This window comes from Macrobrachium nipponense, chromosome 40, assembly GCF_015104395.2.
Source record: "Macrobrachium nipponense isolate FS-2020 chromosome 40, ASM1510439v2, whole genome shotgun sequence".
In the NCBI taxonomy this organism is placed as follows: domain Eukaryota; kingdom Metazoa; phylum Arthropoda; class Malacostraca; order Decapoda; family Palaemonidae; genus Macrobrachium; species Macrobrachium nipponense.
Genome location: NC_061101.1, coordinates 25,628,337 through 25,648,632, shown reverse-complemented (window position 1 = coordinate 25,648,632; position 20,296 = coordinate 25,628,337). Strand labels below are relative to the sequence as shown.

General features: G+C 41.7%; 1 protein-coding gene across 2 annotated transcripts in view; it reads right to left on the bottom strand.

Moving 5' to 3' along the window:
* The window catches only part of LOC135212029 (vacuolar protein sorting-associated protein 37B-like), a 44,530-nt gene that overhangs the window by 10,063 nt on the left and 14,171 nt on the right, over nucleotides 1-20,296 (bottom strand). For both annotated transcript variants that reach the window (XM_064245325.1, XM_064245326.1), the window contains exons 2-4: nucleotides 16,216-16,348; nucleotides 7,705-7,797; nucleotides 4,564-4,642 (exon numbers count right to left, since the gene is read on the bottom strand). In XM_064245325.1, coding sequence (XP_064101395.1) covers nucleotides 4,564-4,642; nucleotides 7,705-7,797; nucleotides 16,216-16,348 — 305 coding nt within the window. The remainder of the gene's footprint in view (nucleotides 1-4,563; nucleotides 4,643-7,704; nucleotides 7,798-16,215; nucleotides 16,349-20,296) is intronic.

Here is a 20,296-nt window from a genome sequence, read left to right as displayed (position 1 = left end):
GTCTCTCGACTCTAGGAAGCACAAAAAAGCTGAAAAGTCTCATGGAAGTCACACTGAAGAGCAATAATGATCCTTTTGACAGTTTGCAAAAATGTTAGCCTGGTACATGAACTTTCTTGTGACTGGTCCCTGGTTCACAAGCTTGCTAGTATCAGTTGCCCACTTGGTCTTCTCAGGTAAGAAGGACAACCTTGACTTCTGTCCTGTGCTTCCTGTGACAACCAATCATTCCAGTTCTTCAGATATGTCCTGTCCTGGCCATGGACATGCTAGACTGGTCCCAGTACCACTATCATCCCATGCAATGCCACCACTGGATCCATCCAAATTATATATATAAAAACTTACAACCCAATTACATACATATTCTTAAGCAATAGTTATTTTTAGAATGTAATCGCATCCAAAGACAAAACTGATTGCTAGTCAAAGTGAACACTCAGTGGCATGGTTGGTATGGTTTTTGCTTGGCACTTGGGTGGCCGCGAGTTTGATTCTCGGTCATTCCAATGAGGAGTCAGATATGTGTATTTCTGGTGATAGAAATTCACTCTTGACATGATTCGGAAGTCACGTAAAGCTGTTAGTCCCGTTGCTGAATAATCACTGCTTCCATGCAATGTAAAAACACAATACAAACAAAGCTAGTCAAAGTGGTTAAAATCATATAAAAAATCATATCAGGAAACTGAAGTCACTTTCACTTTAAAGTGACTTATCTCCCAAATAGGGTGGTACTTTTCAGAGCCTTCACATATCCAAACTGGTTAACAGTGAGTCAGTTTATTTACCTCTAAATTATAGTTCTGACCAAATAAGTAAATGAGCTAGTTTTCTATTTTCAAACAATTTGGTACAGAGCATGAGGTTGGGGTAGTGTTATGTGGGTTATCTAATGTTTATAAAGGTCCAGCATTAATCATTGCCTACTCAACCAACTGGCAAAGAAATACCCAATAATGACAGTTTTCAAGAGGATCTTTCAAGCTGCTGAATATAGTACAGAGTGCAACAATACACACGAGCATAACATAAAATAAAATAAGCATTGCTTGCAAATGTATAAAAATCTAATGAAACATTTTATTTAAATCATTAGGTGTGTGGACAGGGTTTATTTGATATGGCATAGAATAATTTATGAAATCTTTACATTGTCCAAACCACTTTGTACGCAACTTGAGCCAAGGCATTTTATGTTTTAGGGCACTACATTTTATTATGTATTCATCTCTTTAAAAGACATGTTAATTTTATCAATAATTAAGATAGGATAGATACATAACATATGAGGAAGTAAAAAGACATTCATTGCAAACATATATCACTTACATGAAATTGCAACTTCTGCCAGCAGTTGTATGAATGTTTGCCCTTGTGCTTTTTCCTTTTCATTCATTGATTATCATTAGAATTGTTTTAATAAAATTAATATAGTTGTGTTAGTCACTAAATACGGGGCATTACAATTTACAATTGGTTCCAATGAATGATATATGGCTGCCTAAATTCATGTATCTTACAATATGGTTTGGATGCCATAAGGATTTTGTAAAAAAATTTTGCCATTAGAAATAAAAAGTAAATCAATGCCATGTATCTTTGATAAGCCCTACTCACACCAGACACTCGGACTCCTACTTTAATAAATTTGACTGAAAGGTTTATCAGACCTATGGAGATACCAGAATACAAGTACAAAATAGTAATAGTAACTAAGTCATGTACTTGCTCAGTATCAAATCAGCTGATAAATGCACATCACACTCACATGTGGGGCACATACTAGTGTTTCTTTTTTATATTTTATTTCTATATACACTGTTGCATTCACTACTGTGCTTAACAGTTTCCAAGATCTTTTTTAGAATTTAAAAGGATATGATACATAGGAGAAGCATAAAAGGAAATGGATTAATGGTTTTTCACAAGAATGCAATGCCAGCTCTGGGGTACTGTGGGTACATGTATTGATCATTTTTTTTTTCTTTAATCTTCTTCACTGACTTTTGCCTTTTTCGTAACACTTTCCCCGCTTTGACATACAGGGTGTTTCACTAAAACTTGTCCAAGGAGGTTGTTTCTTCCTGTCCTTTACAATTTTTTAAAATGAGCTGGGCAAGTGTCGTTAAACAGCTCCGGCACACAACCTGTTGCAAATTTTTCCGGGTATTTCTTTTCAATAAACGCTACAATTTTCTCACACATTCACAACACTTCCTTAATCTCACTTGTAGCAACCTCCTCTGACACTGGCTCCTCCCCCTCCCCCTCCAAAAAACCAAAAACTCCCCCTCCCCCTCCAAAACCCACTCCCCACCTCCCCCTCCCCCTCCAAAAACACCCGCAAAGCCTCCGTACACTGCTGCTGCGGTAGCTCCTTTGATTCCTCTGTTGTCAGTTACTCGTTGTACTCCTCAGTGAGGTCGTCAACATCTTTATCCACTTCCAGGCCCATGGACTTTCTGAGGGACAGAAAATTCTCCATCAGTAGCTCTTCAGGTTCCAACCTTTGAAGTCCCATTTGGACATTACAATCTCAGGCCACAGCTTCTTCCATGCAAAGTTTAAGGTCCTTCTTGTAACACCCTGCCAGGCCACGTCGAAATTTTGAGACAAGTCACGATATTGTAGTGATCCTTCCAGAACTCTCTAAGGGTGAGGTTTGTGGACTCCGTAACCTAAAAGCAGCACTTAAAAAGGTGCTTCGTGAAAATTTTTTTGAAATTTGTAACCACCTGCTGGTCCATGGGCTGCAGGATAGCAGTGGTGTTGGATGGAAGGAAGAGGACCTTTATAAACTTGAATTCTTTGTAGAGGTTGTCTGTGAGGGTTGGTGATTATGCAGGAGCTCTGTCGAGGACAAGGAAGGCTTTATTTGTGGCGGGGTAATTCTTGATGGTAGGACCAACAACCATGTTTACATACTGAATGAAGATATCCCTGGTGACCCATGCCTTAAGTTTGCCCTTCACATATCCTGCAGATTTTCTTTGGTTACCTTATGAGACTTAAAGGCTCTGAGGTTTTCAGAGGTATATATGAGTAGCAGATTAACTTTGCAGTTGCCACTCGTATTTGCACACAGCGCAAGGGTTAGCCTATCCTTCATAGGTATGTGGCCTGGCAAGCTCGTCTCCTCTACCATTACATAGGTCCTCCTAGCAGCCTTCACCTCGGAACTTGTTGCCATGTCATGCCTGACACAGAGTGAATGCTGGTCCACTTTTTTAAAAATGATCAAACCAGCACTGACTGGCTTTAATGACTTCCAATGCCTCGTCTGTCAATGCTCCCAGCGTCTTCTGCACCAAATCAACATGGATGTCTCGTGCCTGCTCACAGATGATGCTCTCCGGCACAATGTCTCCTGCAAGCTGCTTCACTCAACCACACCAACAATAACTTCTCCATCTCTCAATGGGCAGGTCCAGAGCTTTGAAATAATCTTAACACTCTTGGCTGGCATTATAGCCTTTATCGACGTTTTCTGCTTCAAACAGTACAGATTGTAGTAGTCCGATTGTACTGCCTTGCCAAGTCCATAGCATGCACACCTTGATCATGTTTTTCTGTGATTTCATGTTTCATATCCAATGTAATCAGCCTTTTCTTCTTCTCAGCACTGGTCTTGACACTTACTTTCTTAGGATCATTGGTGAAAAATATGAAATACTCCAAAATTACTGGGAAACAAAAAAAAAGAAAAGAAAGAGAAATGCTACAAGATGCTCACACAGCAAGGTAACTATGTGAACTGAGCAAGATTGTGCAGCTCAGTGCTGGCAATGGTGTACACACTGGGAGATAGCGTCTCCAAGGCTCGCTGGCTCACAACTGAAAAATCAGCTAGCTTCTCAAAGCTCGCTGGCTCACAACTGAAAAATCAGCTAGCTTCTCAAAGCAAAAAATTGTGAGTACGCTGGCTCATACCTCTGAAAACTCATATGTTGGTTCACTCATAAGTCAAGGTTTGGCTGTACATGGCCTGACAAGTGAAATATGAGGAGTACATCATTTAAATAAGAGTTATACAAATATAAATCGTTAGTTAATACAAAGGGTGTGTATTGCAAAAAACAAATACCAACCGACTTGTCTCTGATGAAATGGCTGAGCTTGCTTGGTTCTCCTTCTGAGTGATATACTGAGTTTCCTTATGTGATAATGCCATTCAGAGTTTCCTTACAAGGTAATGCCAAGTTAAAATGCTTGTAGAATATGACTTTTTCCCTTAATGTTCATGAGACATTAGAGTGTCTTTGTCCATTATGAGGGTGATAAAAGATGGTTTGGGGAATACAAGGTTACAAAAAACTTACTGTAGTGTGCCTCATATTTCTTGTTTTCTCTTAGCATTTAAGATTTGTCAACAACATATCAGGCAAAAAGAAGAAAAATGACTGCTTGATCACCTACTGAAATGAGAAACTTGACAGAGTAAGGCGATAGCTGTCATCTGTATGTACACAGTTTAATTTTATAGAAAAAAGACCATACACTACAATATGATAAGTTGCTCTCTGAATGCCTCTTGTAAAGACATACATAAAGCATACTCACCCATTTCACCCTTCATGGTGTTGACTTCTTCAGACAGCTGAGCTGCTTCTTCATACTTTGATATTAAGTTCTGTTTTGCCTAGAATAAAGAAAAATGACATTTAATAACATTTAATATGCTTTATTATATTCAGAAACTCATAATGCTTTTGAGGCATAATTAAAAAAATCTTAGCAATATCATACAAGAAAGAACAAAAATATAGTACTGGTTTTATGGTTAAAAGCCATTCATTCTTAATTTGTAGAAAACTGTAAATTACATATTCCAGACCAATATGTTAACTATTGTAGCAAGTAAATAATATGGCCCACTAAGGAACCAATTACTCATATCTCACTAGCATCCCTTTTCACTTGAAGGTCAATATAATACCTGGTGAAATAAACTATTAGGGGGATACTGAATACCTTACAAAACAGTAGTTTATATCTGTTGAAAAACATTAATCTTAGAAGTAGAAGTGTACAATCCATTAGTTTACAATACTAACTGTAATCACTGATCAAGGCAGGAGGGTATGAGACCCATACTCTGTTCTGTATTTAAGATACATGCAGTAGAATGACTTGAAATTTATGCAGTCCTCATTGGTGATCTTCAATAAATTAGCATTTTTTATAGCATAGCTGCTGTATAATCTAATGTGGTTCTACGGTAACTTATCTAATTATGTCGGGTCTGGCCACAGTATTATTGCACCTTCACTAGTTCGAGAATACTGTCTCTAATAACCACTCCATACACTTGAAGACTCCATCTCAGCCAGAAACAATACTTGTGAAATACACTTGAATCCTAAGGTTAATTTTAGTATAGTAAGTGTCAAATGTTCATCCCTGGTGCCTAACAATAATCTAACTGTCGTCCATTCAAAGTCAATTGCCGACCATCAAGAATAGTCTTTAAGAGTGCAAAGCAACGACTCCTCATATCAACTCTACACCAGGATTAAGCAATGATCATCTTTGTTCCTTTCTGACACATAATACTGGGGTAATGATAAGTCAGTTAGAGAAGTGGCAAGCACTAATCATTTGGAAAGCCTATAAAGACATGGAGAAAAGGCATAGTAGTACCAGGATTTGTTATGGATGACAATTCTGGCAAATTGCACAAGGCAAATAATACAAGAGTGAACTGGTCAGAAATCTAGCCCCAAAACAGGTAAATCTGATGCAATAAATGTCAGTGATGGTGATGCCACACCAGGTATAAATAACTTAGATTCTTCCCAAATGAGGCTTTTAATTTTTGCTGGAAAATATTAGTGTTGGTGAGAAGAGTTTAACTTATGGAAAAACATATAGGTTACTTCAAGAAACAACTTTAATTCAAATTCTCAGACTTTCTACTGTTAAAACTTAAGGGGGCCGGCCGGAACCCCTATATATGGTGGTATAGGGCGAAAAATGCAGTCATGAAAAATTCATGGAGCTTCATATGGCAACTGAGAATACGTATAGGAAATATTTTGTCAAAATTCCTCTTACTTTTGTAGTTACAGGGTAATTAGTAAACATAACTCAATAAGCCTAAAACATTCATTCGTACAAGAAAATGCAATATTTCTTCTGTTATCGTAAATTTTGATAATTATTGTCAAAGAAATTGTGAGAAATGGCATCTGTAGAGATTCCGTGGGTTGCAGAGGGGAGTTCAACCATGATCAGTAGGAGCACACACTTCAAGTAGACTACACGTTCGAGTTTCACCTCTGACATTCACTTGCTTTTACATATGCTTATCTATGTTTCGGTAAGAATTTCATCATGCCAATGAGGAAAAGACAAGGAAAACATCTCGCTAACATAAAGATGAAGAAAATTCGCTCTAATATGATTACAGAATATCATAATATATGCGATTTTAGCGTAGTTAGTGAAGAGAGAGAGGGAGGGTTGCGTAATAAGTAAACGCGCCCGTCTTGCCTGAAGCACACGTCACACTGTCCCCCAGGCTGCGATCTTTGAGCAAAGGGATCTTAATTTATGATAAATAACATAGTTTTGGTTTATCAATACCCAAAAAGGAATATGAAATTCATAATAATCATGATTTATTAACATTGTCTTTGTAAAAAGAGAGCACAACTTCAAATTTCACCTCTTGATATTCTCTTCCATTTACGTTTGTTTATTTTTGTTCGGCAAGAATTTCATCATGCCAAAACGGAAAATACTAGGAAAACATCTAGGTAACATACAGAAGAAGAAAATTCGCTGTAATAAGCCGAGTTAGTGAAGGAGAGAGAGAGAGTTGCGTAAGGAAGGAGTGCCCCGTCTTGCCTGACGCAGTGCCCCAAGCTACGATATGAGCGGAGGGATCATCATTTATGATTAAATTATGATAAATAAAATAGTTTTGGTTTGATTATTAATTACAAAAACAAATATATTCATCATAATAATCATTATTTATTAACATTGTCGTATAAAAATACGAAGAAAACTTTGAACGGCCGTATCTCAAAAACTATAGTTATTGACCTTCAAAATCTATCTTCTCACTTAGTTTTAAAGCTATAACATTGGAATTTGGTATATAAATCAGAAAGACGTTATAGAACAATCAAATGAAGCCCTTTTTTCCAATTTTTTTTTTGTCTTTTTTTTTTTTTTATAAATTTTGTTTTCCTAATTTATATGGTTTATTTTCTTACCATATTGAAAAATTCATATCTAGCAAAAAAATGACTTTTAGAAAAAAAACTCTTCATTTGATTGGAGGTCTACATCAGGTCTATATATGGTAGTACTCCCAGGTCTTAATATTAAATATCAAGGGAGGAGATCAGAATTTGAAAAATGGTTATTTTTAGGGATAAATTCGCCCACTGGACAGTCACAAAACCGAAGGTCAGAGGCGAAAATCATATGCGGTTTGGAGATGTCCCAAGTCACCTTATTAAGTGGTATGAATATCAAAGTCCTGTCCTTAAAGAATGGCATTAGCCGGCCGGCCCCCTTAAGAGGTTGAATTAACTTCATATGCAAGAAATTCTCACTGACAAAAATAAATCAGCAAGAAAATTCTGAAATTGGCAAATACAGTAAGTATAAAGGATTACATATAAAACTTTATCGTGGGAACATCTAAAGATCATAGATGCATATAATAAATGTACTGCACATTCTTACCTGTGATAATTTTGGTTCCAGTGACAGATTGAATTCTGCAAGGGACTTGTTTGCTGCCAGAAGCATTTCTTGCTCGCTTGCCAGATTTTTCATCTGAAAGTTAAGAATCAATAGCTTACCATACTACCCAAAATAAATTTCTCACTACAACAGTTATTAATACTGTATGTGTTTCATATCAAACCTCTCAATTACATTAGCTCACTTTTGTGGTCTTTACAAATCCCAGACACTTCATCCTCAGTTAAAAAAAATAAGATTATCTGAATTCTGGCTAGCACCACTGCAGGTGTATCCAGAGATCCTCAGGTTCCAGAAAAAGCCTCACTTTTTATTCTAAGAACGCTGACAAAAAAACTCTAGTCCTGGATTTGGCTACTCTCATATTTCATTATTTAAAACTGACCTTAATATTTGTTTCCATTTCTCTCCCTCCCGTTTCAATTGTATGTTTAACAAAAGTGGTGAAAATCAAAAAGAGAAATGCTGACTTTGACTAGTGTAGAATTTGCCTCTAAGGATGGAGTTTTTGCCATCTTGCTCTACCCTTCCTCATTTCTTTATTAAAAAAAAGTATTGTAATTACAGTTTACAGTTAGTCAGAAGGGCAGATACTGCCTTCACTTAGTAATTGCAACGTTCTTCATTTTTCCTGTGTTATTGGCATTGAATTTTGGAAATCCGCAAGATAACAATTAGCAATCATTAAATTAGTAAGTGCATTCAAGGTAGCATCAACATGATTGTTTACTAACTTTATTTTCTTGTTTACATGTTTGGATTAAAATTTATTTTCATATGTACAAGTTGTTGAAAAGCTGAGTTACAATGTAGTTGTGCTGGAAATATTTGAGGATGATTCTGATGGAACAAGGAATCAGAGTACTACTACTATTTGATTTAAATTCAGTAAGCCTTGTGTCATTATGAGGTCTTGCTCGTGGCAGCTGCCTGTAAAAAGTGACCAGTTATCGTATGCGATAATACAATTACATTAAAAGATAGTAAGAGAGCCTCATTTTAAAAAGTTTTTGACACTAACTGCTAGGAAACATAATTTTAAAAAGCAGCAAAAATGATATTGTTAAACTACAATAAAGTTTTGTACATACTTACCTGGCAGATATATACTTAGCTATAGTCTCCAACGTTCCGACAGAATTTCAAATCTCGCGGCACACGCGACAGGTAGGTCAGGTGGTCTACCTTACCCGCCGCTGGGTGGCGGGTGTATGAACCAATCTATCTCTCCAGCCAGATTTTTTTTTCTTTCACCTGTCTCCTGAGGGGAGGCTGGTGGGCCATTAGACGTATATATCTGCCAGGTAAGTATGTACAAAACTTTATTGTAGTTTAACAATATCATTTTTGTACATGAACTTCCCAGCCAGATATATACTTAGCTGATTGGCACCCTTGGTGGAGGGTAAGAGACAGCTAAAGTAATAAGGAGAGATAAGAAACAACTGATGTTGTAGGATATAAATAACCTTGGTTCTTACCTGTTCAGGCAGAAGACTTCATTGATACTGTCTCTGAGTCTGCGTTGCCTGGGAGAGCTACAGCTAGGACGTGACCTGATGCTGAAAGACTCTCGGATCTACCACTGGGATATATGATCCCTTTGTGTGGTAGAATCCAAGTCGGATCTGTTAAAGGGAGTTCGTCCTATCTTAACAGTCCTAACCACTACTACTGCAAGGAGCCACACTCATCAGACACCTAACCAAACTACTAAAGATTAGTATTACGACCTAAAGAGATGCCTTCATGCATCCTCTTTAAGGCAACCAACAACAACAAATACAAGGGGAAAAAATTTATACTACTAAAACAGGCTGAGTTCCAGCTCCCTGCCCCAGCACTTAATCCGCAGATACGTACGGGCCCAAGGGGAAGCATTTTTCGTAAGTGATTCTCACCATCACGTAAGTAGTGGTTCGCGAACACTGACTGACATCTCCAGAATGTTGTCTCCATCAGATTTCGCACAGACATATTCTTGTTGAAAGCAAGAGAAGTTGCTATGGCTCTTACTTCGTGTGCTTTCACTTTAATGAAGCCTAAGATGTTCTTCTCTGCCGGATCCGTGTGCTTCTTTGATGAGGCTTCTCAAGAAGAAGGACAATGCGTTCTTCGACAATGGACGAGTAGGGTCTTTACTGAACACCACAGGACCTCTCGGTTGGCTTTCAGTTGCTCTTTTCTTCTAAGGTAGTATTTCACCATTCTCACTGGGCAAAGAGTTCTCTCGGTTTCTTCTCCTACCAAAGAAGATAACCCACGAATCTCGAAGTTCTTGGGCCATGGACTTGATGGGTTCTCATCTTTGCAAGAAAACCAGGAAGGAAAGAGCAAATGAGAGAGTCCTCCTTTAAAACCCACATTACCATCAATCGCCTTAAGCTCACTCACTCTTCTGACGGAAGCTAGAGCCATCAAAAACAGAGTTTTCCTGGTAAGGTCTCTGAATGAGGCTGAATTAGGGGTTCAAACCTAGAGGACCCAAGGAATTGAAGGGACTACATCCAAATTCCAGCTAGGTGTCTTAGGAGACTGCATTTTCGTTGTATCAAAAGACCTAATAAGGTCCTGTAGGTCCTTATCTTCCGATAAGTTGAGGCCCCTGTGCCTGAAGACATTCGCCAACATACTTACGATTGCCTTTAATTGTGTCGAAACGACCTAAGCCACATTCTTGTCTTAAGAATAAAAAGAAGTCTGCAATTTGATTCACAGAGGTACTGGAAGAGGAAACGTTATTCCTCTTGCACCATCTTCTGAAGACATCCCACTTTGACTGGTACACTCGTAAGGTGGAAGACCTCCTCGCTCTAGCGATTGCCTTAGCAGCTGCTGACGAAAAGCTTTTCGCTCGACCAGTTTCTGGACAGTCTGAAGCCAGTCAGACTGAGAGCGGGGAGGTTTTTTGTTGTGTACCTGTCGAAGTGGGGCTGTCTGAGTAGATCGCTCCTTAGAGGAAGCGATCTTGGAAAATCCACTAGCCATTCCAGCACCTCTGTGAACCAATCTTGTGCTGGCCAAAAGGGAGCTATCAAAGTCATCCTCGCGGAATCTGACTCTGCGAACTTTTTTAAAGTCAACCCAGAATCTTGAAGGGGGAAACGCGTATACATTGAGTCCTTTCCAATCGAGTAGGAGAGCGTCTATCCCTATTGCTCCTGGATCCGAGATGGCGAGCAATAAACAGATCCAGTCTTTTGTTCTTTCGAAGTTACAAACAGGTCTAAGAGAGGCCTGCCCCACAACTTCCAAAGGCTCTGGCAAACATCTTGGTGCAGAGTCCACTCTGTGGGAAGGACCTGATCTTTCCTGCTGAGGAGATCTGCCCTTACATTCCTTTCTCCCTGTACGAATCTGGTGAGAAGTTTTATCCCCCTTTCTTCTGTCCACAGAAGAAGATCTCTTGCTGTTTCGTACAGAGAGAAGGAATGCGTCCCCCCCTGTTTCCTGATGTATGCCAGAGCCGTGGTGTTGTCCGAGTTTATTTGCACAACTGCTTCTGTCACATCTGACTCGAACTCCTTCAGAGCAAGCCACATCGCTATTAGTTCTTTCCTGTTGATGTGCCAGGAAGACTGGTCCCCCACCTAGGTTCCTGACACCTCCTTGGTTCCCAGAGTCGCCCCCCAACCTGTTTCCGACGCATCGGAGAACAACACCAGGCTGGGGTTCTGGGATTGAAGAGGCAGTCCCTGTGAGAACTTGTTGGGATCCGCCCACCATGCTAACTCCTTCTTGATTTGATGAGAAATTGACAGGGAGAACTTCAAATCCTGAGAAGAAGGACTCAATTCCGATGAAGAAAGAATTGGAGCGGTCTGAGGTGCAACCTTCCTAGGGAAACAAATTGCTCCAGTGAGGAGAGCGTCCCCAGCATACTCATCCACTCCCTCACTGTGCATACTTCTTTCCCTAAGAAGGTTACTTTTTCGAGTCCCCGGGCTATCCTCTCCTGTGATGGAAAAAGCACGAAAACTCAGAGAGTTCATCTGGATCCCCAGATAACGCACTCTTGAGCGGGAATCAGACTTGACTTCTGCAGATTGACCAGAAGTCCTAAGGAATAAGTCAAATCCAGGGTTTTCTTCAAGTCCTTCAGACAACAATCTCTGGAATTGGCCCTTATAAGCCAATCGTCGAGATAGAGCGAAATCCTCACCCCTTCTAGGTGAAGCCATTGTGCTACCATTCCTCATGATGGCCGTAAAGACTTGGGGGGCCGTGGAGAGGCCAAAAACACAGGGCCTAAATTGGAAGATTCTTCCCCCCATCATGAATCTTAGAAACTTCCTCGAGGAAGGATGGATTGGTACGTGGAAGTAAGCGTCCTGTAAGTCCAAGGACACCATCCAGTCCCTGGACGGAGTGCTGCTAACACCGAGGCAGTGGTCTCCATCGTGAAACTTCTTCTTTTCAACGAAGAAGTTCAGGGCGCTTACGTCCAACACCGGTCTCCATCCCCCTGAGGATTTCGGAACTAGGAACAGGCGGTTGTAAAAGCCTGCCGAAAGATGATCTGCCACTAGTTCGATCGCCTCCTTTTCCAGCATCTGATCTACCGCTAGTCGGAGGGCTGATTCATGATGGGGTCCCTGTATCTGGCCGTCAACTCCCTCGGGGTATTCGTCAATGGGAGGCCCTCGAAGAGAACGGGATGAGATAGCCCTTCCTCAAAATTGACAGGGTCCAGGCATCTGCGTCTTTCTGGGCCCAGACTTCTGCAAACTGTAAAAAGCCTGGCGCCTACAGTTGTCTGAAGGACTTGAGTCTTACTTAGGAGGTTTGATTGACTTCGTAAAAGTCCCCCTCCCTCTTCTATTTGGTTTCCGACCTCTGAACGAAGAGGATCTAGAGGTAGAAGCCCCTCGAAAGGGTTCCTGAGAGGTCGGCTTAGCTTTCTTCGTCTTAGTCTGGGAAGGTAGGGCGCGGCTTCCTTGCAGACTGCGCTAGAAGGTCCTGCGTAGCTTTGGCAGAGGAGAGCCTTCGAAATGCTTTGGAACCAGGTGTTTAGGAAACAGCTGCGTAGAGAGAGGGGCAAAAAGCAAAGACGATCTCTGAGCATGTGAGACAGACTTTGTTAAAAATGAGCAAAATACTGATCTTTTCTTCAAGACCCCTGCCCCAAACAGTGAAGCTATTTCGCTGGCCCCATCCCTCACCGATTTATCCATACAGGATAAGACACAATTCAAATCCTCCGGAGAAAACGTGTCCGGTCCTTGAGTTTTCTTGGCTAGGACTCCGAGGGACCAATCGAGAAAGTTGAAAACTTCCAAGACTCTAAAAATGCCTTTTTTTAGAATGTGATCTATTTCATTCATTGCCCACGTAGTTTTGGCCGAATTCAAAGCTGATCTTCTAGTGGCGTCTACTAGTGCCGAAAAATCTGCGTCAGCTGAAGAAAGGAAGACCCAGTCCCAAGGGTTCTCCTGTCTCATACCAAAATCCTGTCCGTCCTGAAAGCTTCGACGGGAGGGAAGGCAAACATAGTTTTCCCCGCTTCTTTCTTTTGTAGTACGCATCCATGAACCGAAACTCTTGAGCGCTTTCTTCATAGAAAGAGTCGGTTTCATTCTCACACACGAAGATCCTTTCGTTGCTTTCGTGTGGAGAACAAACGATGTGGAGGGGAAGGAGGAGCAGTAAGGCTCAAAGACTCTCCGAACTCCTGAAGGAGAAGCTCTGTGAGCTTCTTGTACGAAGAAAACTGCTGGCCCGATGTATTAGTTTCTTCCTCAGAGGCTTCCTGGTCTTCTTGAGAGGAGGAAAGAGGATGAGGAGAACGAGGATGAGGATCCTTATGAGATCCTTAGATGATTTCCTCCGCTGGGGTAACAGTGCGATGAAGACAAACGTCTTGAATGAGGAGAAGATTCCAAAGTAGAGTTTCGGCGTACAGGAGAACGAGGAGGTCGTAATAGAAGGACGCTTATCCGAAAATTCTTGTCTCATCTCGCATTCCTTCCTAAACGAAGACAAACTCTTAACAGCAAAAGAGGAAGGACTCCCTTCCCTAGAAAGACCACGTCTATCCCTAGGGAAACTACGAGAGGGAGAGCGCCTACTAAAATCCTGGTGCCGATCGTGAAGAGAGCGGCTACTAGGCGCCGAGCGCCTATCTGTCACAGGGCGCTTAGGGGAATCCTGGCGCCTACCAAGCGGCGAAACGTTGCTAAAAATAGGGCGCCTATCAGGAGCAGGGCGCTTGAGAGGCTCTTGATGCCTACGAAGTGGAGAGCGGCTGCTATGCTCCGAGCGCTTAAACGGAACAGGGCGTTCGACGATATCTTGGTCCTTACCAAGGGGAGAAACGTCTGTAAGGCTCCGAGCGCCTAACAGAAGCAGGGCGCTTGAGGTGTTCTTGACTTCTAGCAAGAGGAGACCGATCAGGAGTAGGGAGTCTCGAGAACGAAGAGCGCCTACTAGGAAACGAAGCAAACGAGGATCAAGGCGTCTTTCTCCAGGAGAAAAAAAAAAAAACAGCTACATAAAAGAAGGACGCTTACCAGGCGTAGGGCTCCTACTAGACTCTTGATGTCTTACAGGGGAGGAGCGAACTCCATGCGATGAGCGCCTACCAGTCACGTTATCCGACGCCCGACGACAGTAGTCGGAAGGATAAGCGCGCCTACTTTTAGAAGGGCATTCCCTAGTTCTCTGAGAAGGCGAGGAGAAGAAAGACGAGACGGAGACGACGAAATAAGTCTTCTATGACCTGAGCGACTCTCTCTTCTTGCACGAACTCTAGAAGAAGGAGAAACAGAAGGGGCCTGAGCGTTGACCCGAGGCAGGAATCCGATCTGGGGAAATATCTTCATAGTCCAATGAGCGCCTATCCGACGAATGGCGTCTCGACACCTCCGAGCGGGATGGTGTCCTCTCGTGAAATCCTACGATGTGTAGAAGTATCCTCAAAAGAAGGAGATCGCCGATTACAAGGAGAGCGCTCTTTCCGACGCAAAAGCGCCCTCGATCTCTTGATAGGGAGAGACAAATCCTTCCTTCTACACGATCTCGATGCCAAGGAGTCAGCCAAGGCTGTGATCTGAGCTTGTAGGCCCGCTAGCACTCGAGAAGGAGAGTCCCCTCCAGGAATCTTCCGAAGCAAGCTCAGCACGAGGAGCGGGAGAAGGAGGGCGATCACAGGATCTCCTAGGCTTCTTTGCTTGCAAGGAAGCTACATCAGAAAAGTCTTCTGGGCTGGACGCTAACGTACTGAAGGGAGCCTCCGCAGCCCTCTTCAACGGGCGTGACGCCTCCTTAGAGCTTCAACCACGCTTCGGCGAAGGAGAAGAGGACGACGAAAAACACTGACGAAGAATATTCTTCTTCTTACGATCCAAGGCAGCCTGGGAGCGAACTTCAGGATCTGCCGAGGGGACGCCTGACCGGTGGGGGCTCTCCCTAGCCCTCCTGCGGCTTTCGACTTTCCTCCTCCACTGGAACTGGGAGTCTGGAAGAGGTCTAGGCCTGGAGGCACTAAGGAGCCGGTCAGACGCACCCTCCACATCACTGGGTACACTGCACTTATCATCACTGACACTCTTACCTTGATCAGTACGAAGATTCTTGTCTTCCTTAGAACACAAGGAAGCTTTTGAGGCTGCCGCCTCCGAAGACGAATCTACGGCTTCGGTGCGGGGAGCAGGAGCTGAGACCTGGGAGGAAGGTTCTAAAACTACATTAATGTTAGTTTCATTCTCACTCATTCTCGACCTGCTCGAACTCCTTGAAGAAGCTTTACGTACCCTATCCCTTTCAAGTTTCCTAATATATAAGAAGAAAGAGCCTTATATTCATCTTCGTTCAAAACCTCACACTCTTGACACAGGTTACTAAACGAACATTCATTCCCCCTACATTTAACACAGATAGTGTGAGGGTCAACCGCAGCTTTTGGTAACCTCACCTTACATCCATCAGTCAAACATACTCTAAACAAAACCGAAGTTTTGGAAACAGAATCAAAATCAGACATTCTACAGGAAAATCCAGCGCAAAGTCAATAACGGTCCACAATCAGCGTATGCCAAGCCAAAATAGAGCGAATACGTCACCAAAATGTCCAAATCAATCTCCAGGCAAGCGAGAAATGAAGAATATATCGGAATGAAACGACAACAGTTGTTATCGCTTCAGCGACAGAAAAAAATCTGGCTGGAGAGATAGATTGGTTCATACACCCGCCACCCAGCGGCGGGTAAGGTAGACCACCTGACCTACCTGTCGCGTGTGCCGCGAGATTTGAAATTCTGTCGGAACGTAGGAGACTATAGCTAAGTATATATCTGGCAGGGAAGTTCATGTACAAAATATACTAAGCACTACAGTAAAGTTTTAGATTTTTTAAGTGGAATTTGGTTTCCAGCAGTTCTTACGTTAATGTCTTATCCCAAGTAGGCATCGTCAAGCAGCTTGTAACTTTTGTTTAGAAAAAAAAAATGGATAACAAAGGTTGCTCTGTTCAATAATATTCATACTACATACCTGAGGTAAATCATTCATAAGCTCTGATAACTTATCATCATTATTGACAAGATCCTTCAGCTCTTCAGTTGGAAGATGTCTTATGAGGCCAATAGCTGCCTCGTAATCTGGTTCTCCTGACATCTTGGTATGCCTAAAATATCAAATACTAATTTATAATAATGTGCAAAAGTTCTGGTCAACAATAAATATATACAGTACAAAACAAATTAGTTCATACATATACTGTACCTAAATACATTTACAGGAAACAATACACAACTCCAATTAGTTCTCTGTAAACTTTCATGTTCCCTACTTAAACAAACGTTTTAAAAATACTTCTTACAGCCTACTTTAATAATATAGTAATGATAAATAGCATACAATCTTGGCTACCTTCTGCAGACCAATTTAGGACATATCTTCCAGTAATGGGGACATCAACTCTTGTTGTCAGGGTACTGTACCAGAGTTTACTTCTTCTTACAATCTTGCTCTAGAAAAATGGTTCTGCCAATCAGCCCCTACCTAATCCTCTGCTAAAAGGGAAATTGAGGAACTCACATCTACCAACAACTACTATAGCAAGAAAGAGAGGATGCTTAGTTGTGTAACCCACCTGCATCTGACCAGATTAGTCCGCTACTAGACAGAGAAAAAGCAAGGGGGCAAAATGAGGAACAGCTCACCCTTTAGTCATCCTGGCCTACCACAACTGAGGACCTTCAGTGAAATGGCTTCCTATCTGATGAAACTTTAGTAGCTATATACTATATGTTGAGCAGCCACCAATGGTCCTGAGGTACAAGGAGGTAACTGGCAGTACCAGATACCTGCCATCAGTACCTGCATCTGAAAAGTTTTTAATAAACACCTAAGGGGCCATTGCCAGCCTACAGCAGAACTTTCAACTGGTAATGCTCCTTCTGCATATAAAACAGAGATATTTCCAGAGGGTATGGATGGCCATCTGAAAATGAACATCCTTCAGGTCCACAGAAAGCCTGAAATTGCCCTTTTAGAAAGTATCCAACATAGTCCATGTTGGATTTTCAAATAAATCTAAAATCTTAGAACAAACTCATTTTACAGAGGTTGACAACTAGCCATCAACCACCTACTGACTTCTCTATCAGGAGGAGTAAAATGTAAAAGTCAGGGGACTGGTTATCTACAACCAGGGCATTCTTTTCAAACACTGATCTCTGCCAACAGAAATGACTCAAAAAGGTATGCCTAAAAATGGATTTTTAGGGTACACTAGAGAGGAAAGGGCCACAATCCTCAAACAGCAGTCTGTGTCCTCTGTCATTGCAACATTGCCCATTGGAATAACAAGCACCAATTGCTCAAGACTGATGAAGAAGAGTACTGCCTACCTCAGTGATCCATTCCTCCTTCTTCCTGCCTGCCTCCTTTTTTGGGGAGAGCCTGAGAGGTTGGGCTAATAGGTCTAAGAAGACTGGACCATTTCATGAGAAAAAATTTTGGCCTCTCTGTCATGATTTCGAGGAGGACTGAGCCTTTATAAACCCAGTACTAAAGGCATACCTACCCCAAAGGCATGGCTTTGGTTCCCTTCTAAGTCCTGGATGATTAAAAGGAGACCACACAATGGATTAAGATGACCTGGCTGTCTGAATACCTTTTTACATGACTGCCTCAACTTTAATTTTGTAAAAGATCAAGGGACAGTCCAAGATCAATCCATTCTGCAGCCTAATGCTACCCTCAACCAAAACTTTTGAGTAATGGCTAGAGAAAGTCATGCCTCCCCCAATACCTTCTACTTCAGGGGGAGGTTGTTTGTTGCCAGCAGACTGATGAGTTGATCTGAAGGAAAGTAGCGTTACTGTTCTCCAGCACAGAGAACTTTTGCTAGTATTTCAGAGATAGGAAAGCAGATACTACTAGATTGGCTGGAGGCCAGGAAACCTCCCAATATGGAAAGCAGAGTACTTATCTGCTCCAAGCAAAGGGCAGCTGAAATTATGGTCTTACTACACTCAATCAATGAGATCGGATTCACCAGGGGCAGTAGTTCCTTCCCTGAGATGATACCTCTCATGAATTTGTCAAAACAATCTCAATAAGCTCGTGAAAGTACCTCTCCAACTTGGCCTGTATAGGGTCTAAAGAAGGACCCTCAGGTCCAAACATCCTCACAGAATGGAAAGTAACTTCTCTCACAAGGAAGCCAGCAGACACACCACACCAGCCTACCTTGAGATACAGCTGAGGATTAGGTTCAAAAGCACTTAGATATACTATTGGTCTTGAGTGCAGAACTAGGAGAGCAGTTAAAAGCATCATTATGCAAGCATACAGCAAAGAGAAAGCCAGGCAAATTAGCCCACTTTGAGTGGATGCGCTATTATGCGTTAAGACTTGTCATGCATGAACCTTCAGTCTCAAGAAACTGGTTCCAAGGCTAAGTAGTCCAGAAAAGTGACTAACAATGAATTCCAGAATACCAAGGGATGGTCAAATCATTTGCAAGTACTTCGACCATAGGAGGAGACGCTGACAGAGCAAGGGTAAGCAGTGACAAGTCATTTGTGTGAGCCTGGGTAGAGCTAGACATGCACACCTAGCCTGTTACTTCCAAAATGCACATGCTGATCACCTACTTCACGCACACATCCTTTAGTCACAAGAGAACAAGTAGAAAGGGCAGGGACATGGGTGGGGTAGTCTGGGAGAAAGGTGCCAAAGTCTCTTCTGATCTGCAGATGATCAGCCAGCACTCTCCTTACATAGAGAACTAAGGCTGCAGGACCTATGCCTGCAGGGCATTCAAAATTTGTGGAGAACCAATGCAAATGACACAAAGTGGCCATGCGCCCTCTAGTGTCCTTAACACTTCCATTGATCACTCTTCTTGTTTACATTCAATATGAAAACAGGACACAAGCACCATTCATATAGAGGAGAAGCAAGACAGTTCATGCAACCCAGGCAGTACAGCACAGCACACATCTGCCTCATCATTGCCAATGAAAGGTGCTGATTTACAGAAGGTGAGTGGAGCGCTCCCTCTACTCACCTGCCCACTTCTAATTAACTACCTTGTTACCAAGTTTCAACTTCTGTTTCCAGCACACATTTCATTTTCCTCCTTGACAAACATTTTAACTATAGCTTCAGCACAAGGCCATTATAAAAAACAGTGGTATGCAATAACCCTTGGGTAGGTCACTGCCATATTTTGCAGCCACAGTTGGGGGTCACAAGAGGAAAAGCTCCATGCCAGCTAGGCCATATTTCTCTAAGGATTATTGCCAGTGCCACATTATTTATCAAAGCTGGAGGTCCATTTGCTCACTCCTTAGCTAGTTAGTACCCAGTAACCCTATAGTTGACATTGACACCTTGGTAAAATTGTAGACTACTATTGCATCCCCTACTCTGCTACTGCCAACTAAATTTATGTACAAACCCCTAGGGATGAAAGTCAAAAGTAGAAACATATATAAAACATGGTAAATATTATAAACATAAACAAAGGGTGATCAAAAACATAAACAAAAGATGGTAAATATATTGGTGGCAACTGGCAGGAATCAGTAGTCACAATTTTACCGCCATTTTTCCAAACTTTTCTTTTATTGATAACAATGGCACACATAAATATGAATTTTTATAACTTCTTATCCTATGTTTCAGTGCAACTGATTTTAACTTTTACAAACAAAGAAAATCCCAGCTGGTCAGTTACCCACTGCTTAAAAATAGGTACATAAACCATATGATAAGCAATCAGATCATAAGGATTTTGTTCGGTGAAGACTTCACTTAGCCTATTAGGCTACATTAATTAAATGTGGAATTGCCTGTCATTTCACATTGCCTAGGCTAATACTACTAGCTAGGTAGGTATAGGGTAAAAAACCGCATGGTACAGGGGTGGACCATGTACGATCAATGTGTACAACCCCCAAAAAAGTACATTATAACGCGTCCTGACATCGGAGATGGGCATCAGACGCGACTTGTTGTTGGTGAGAAACAGAGCTAAAGACCTCTACTCCGGTGTCAGGACGCGTTATAAAGTACTTTTCTTGGGGTTGTACACATTGATCGTACATGGTCCACCCCT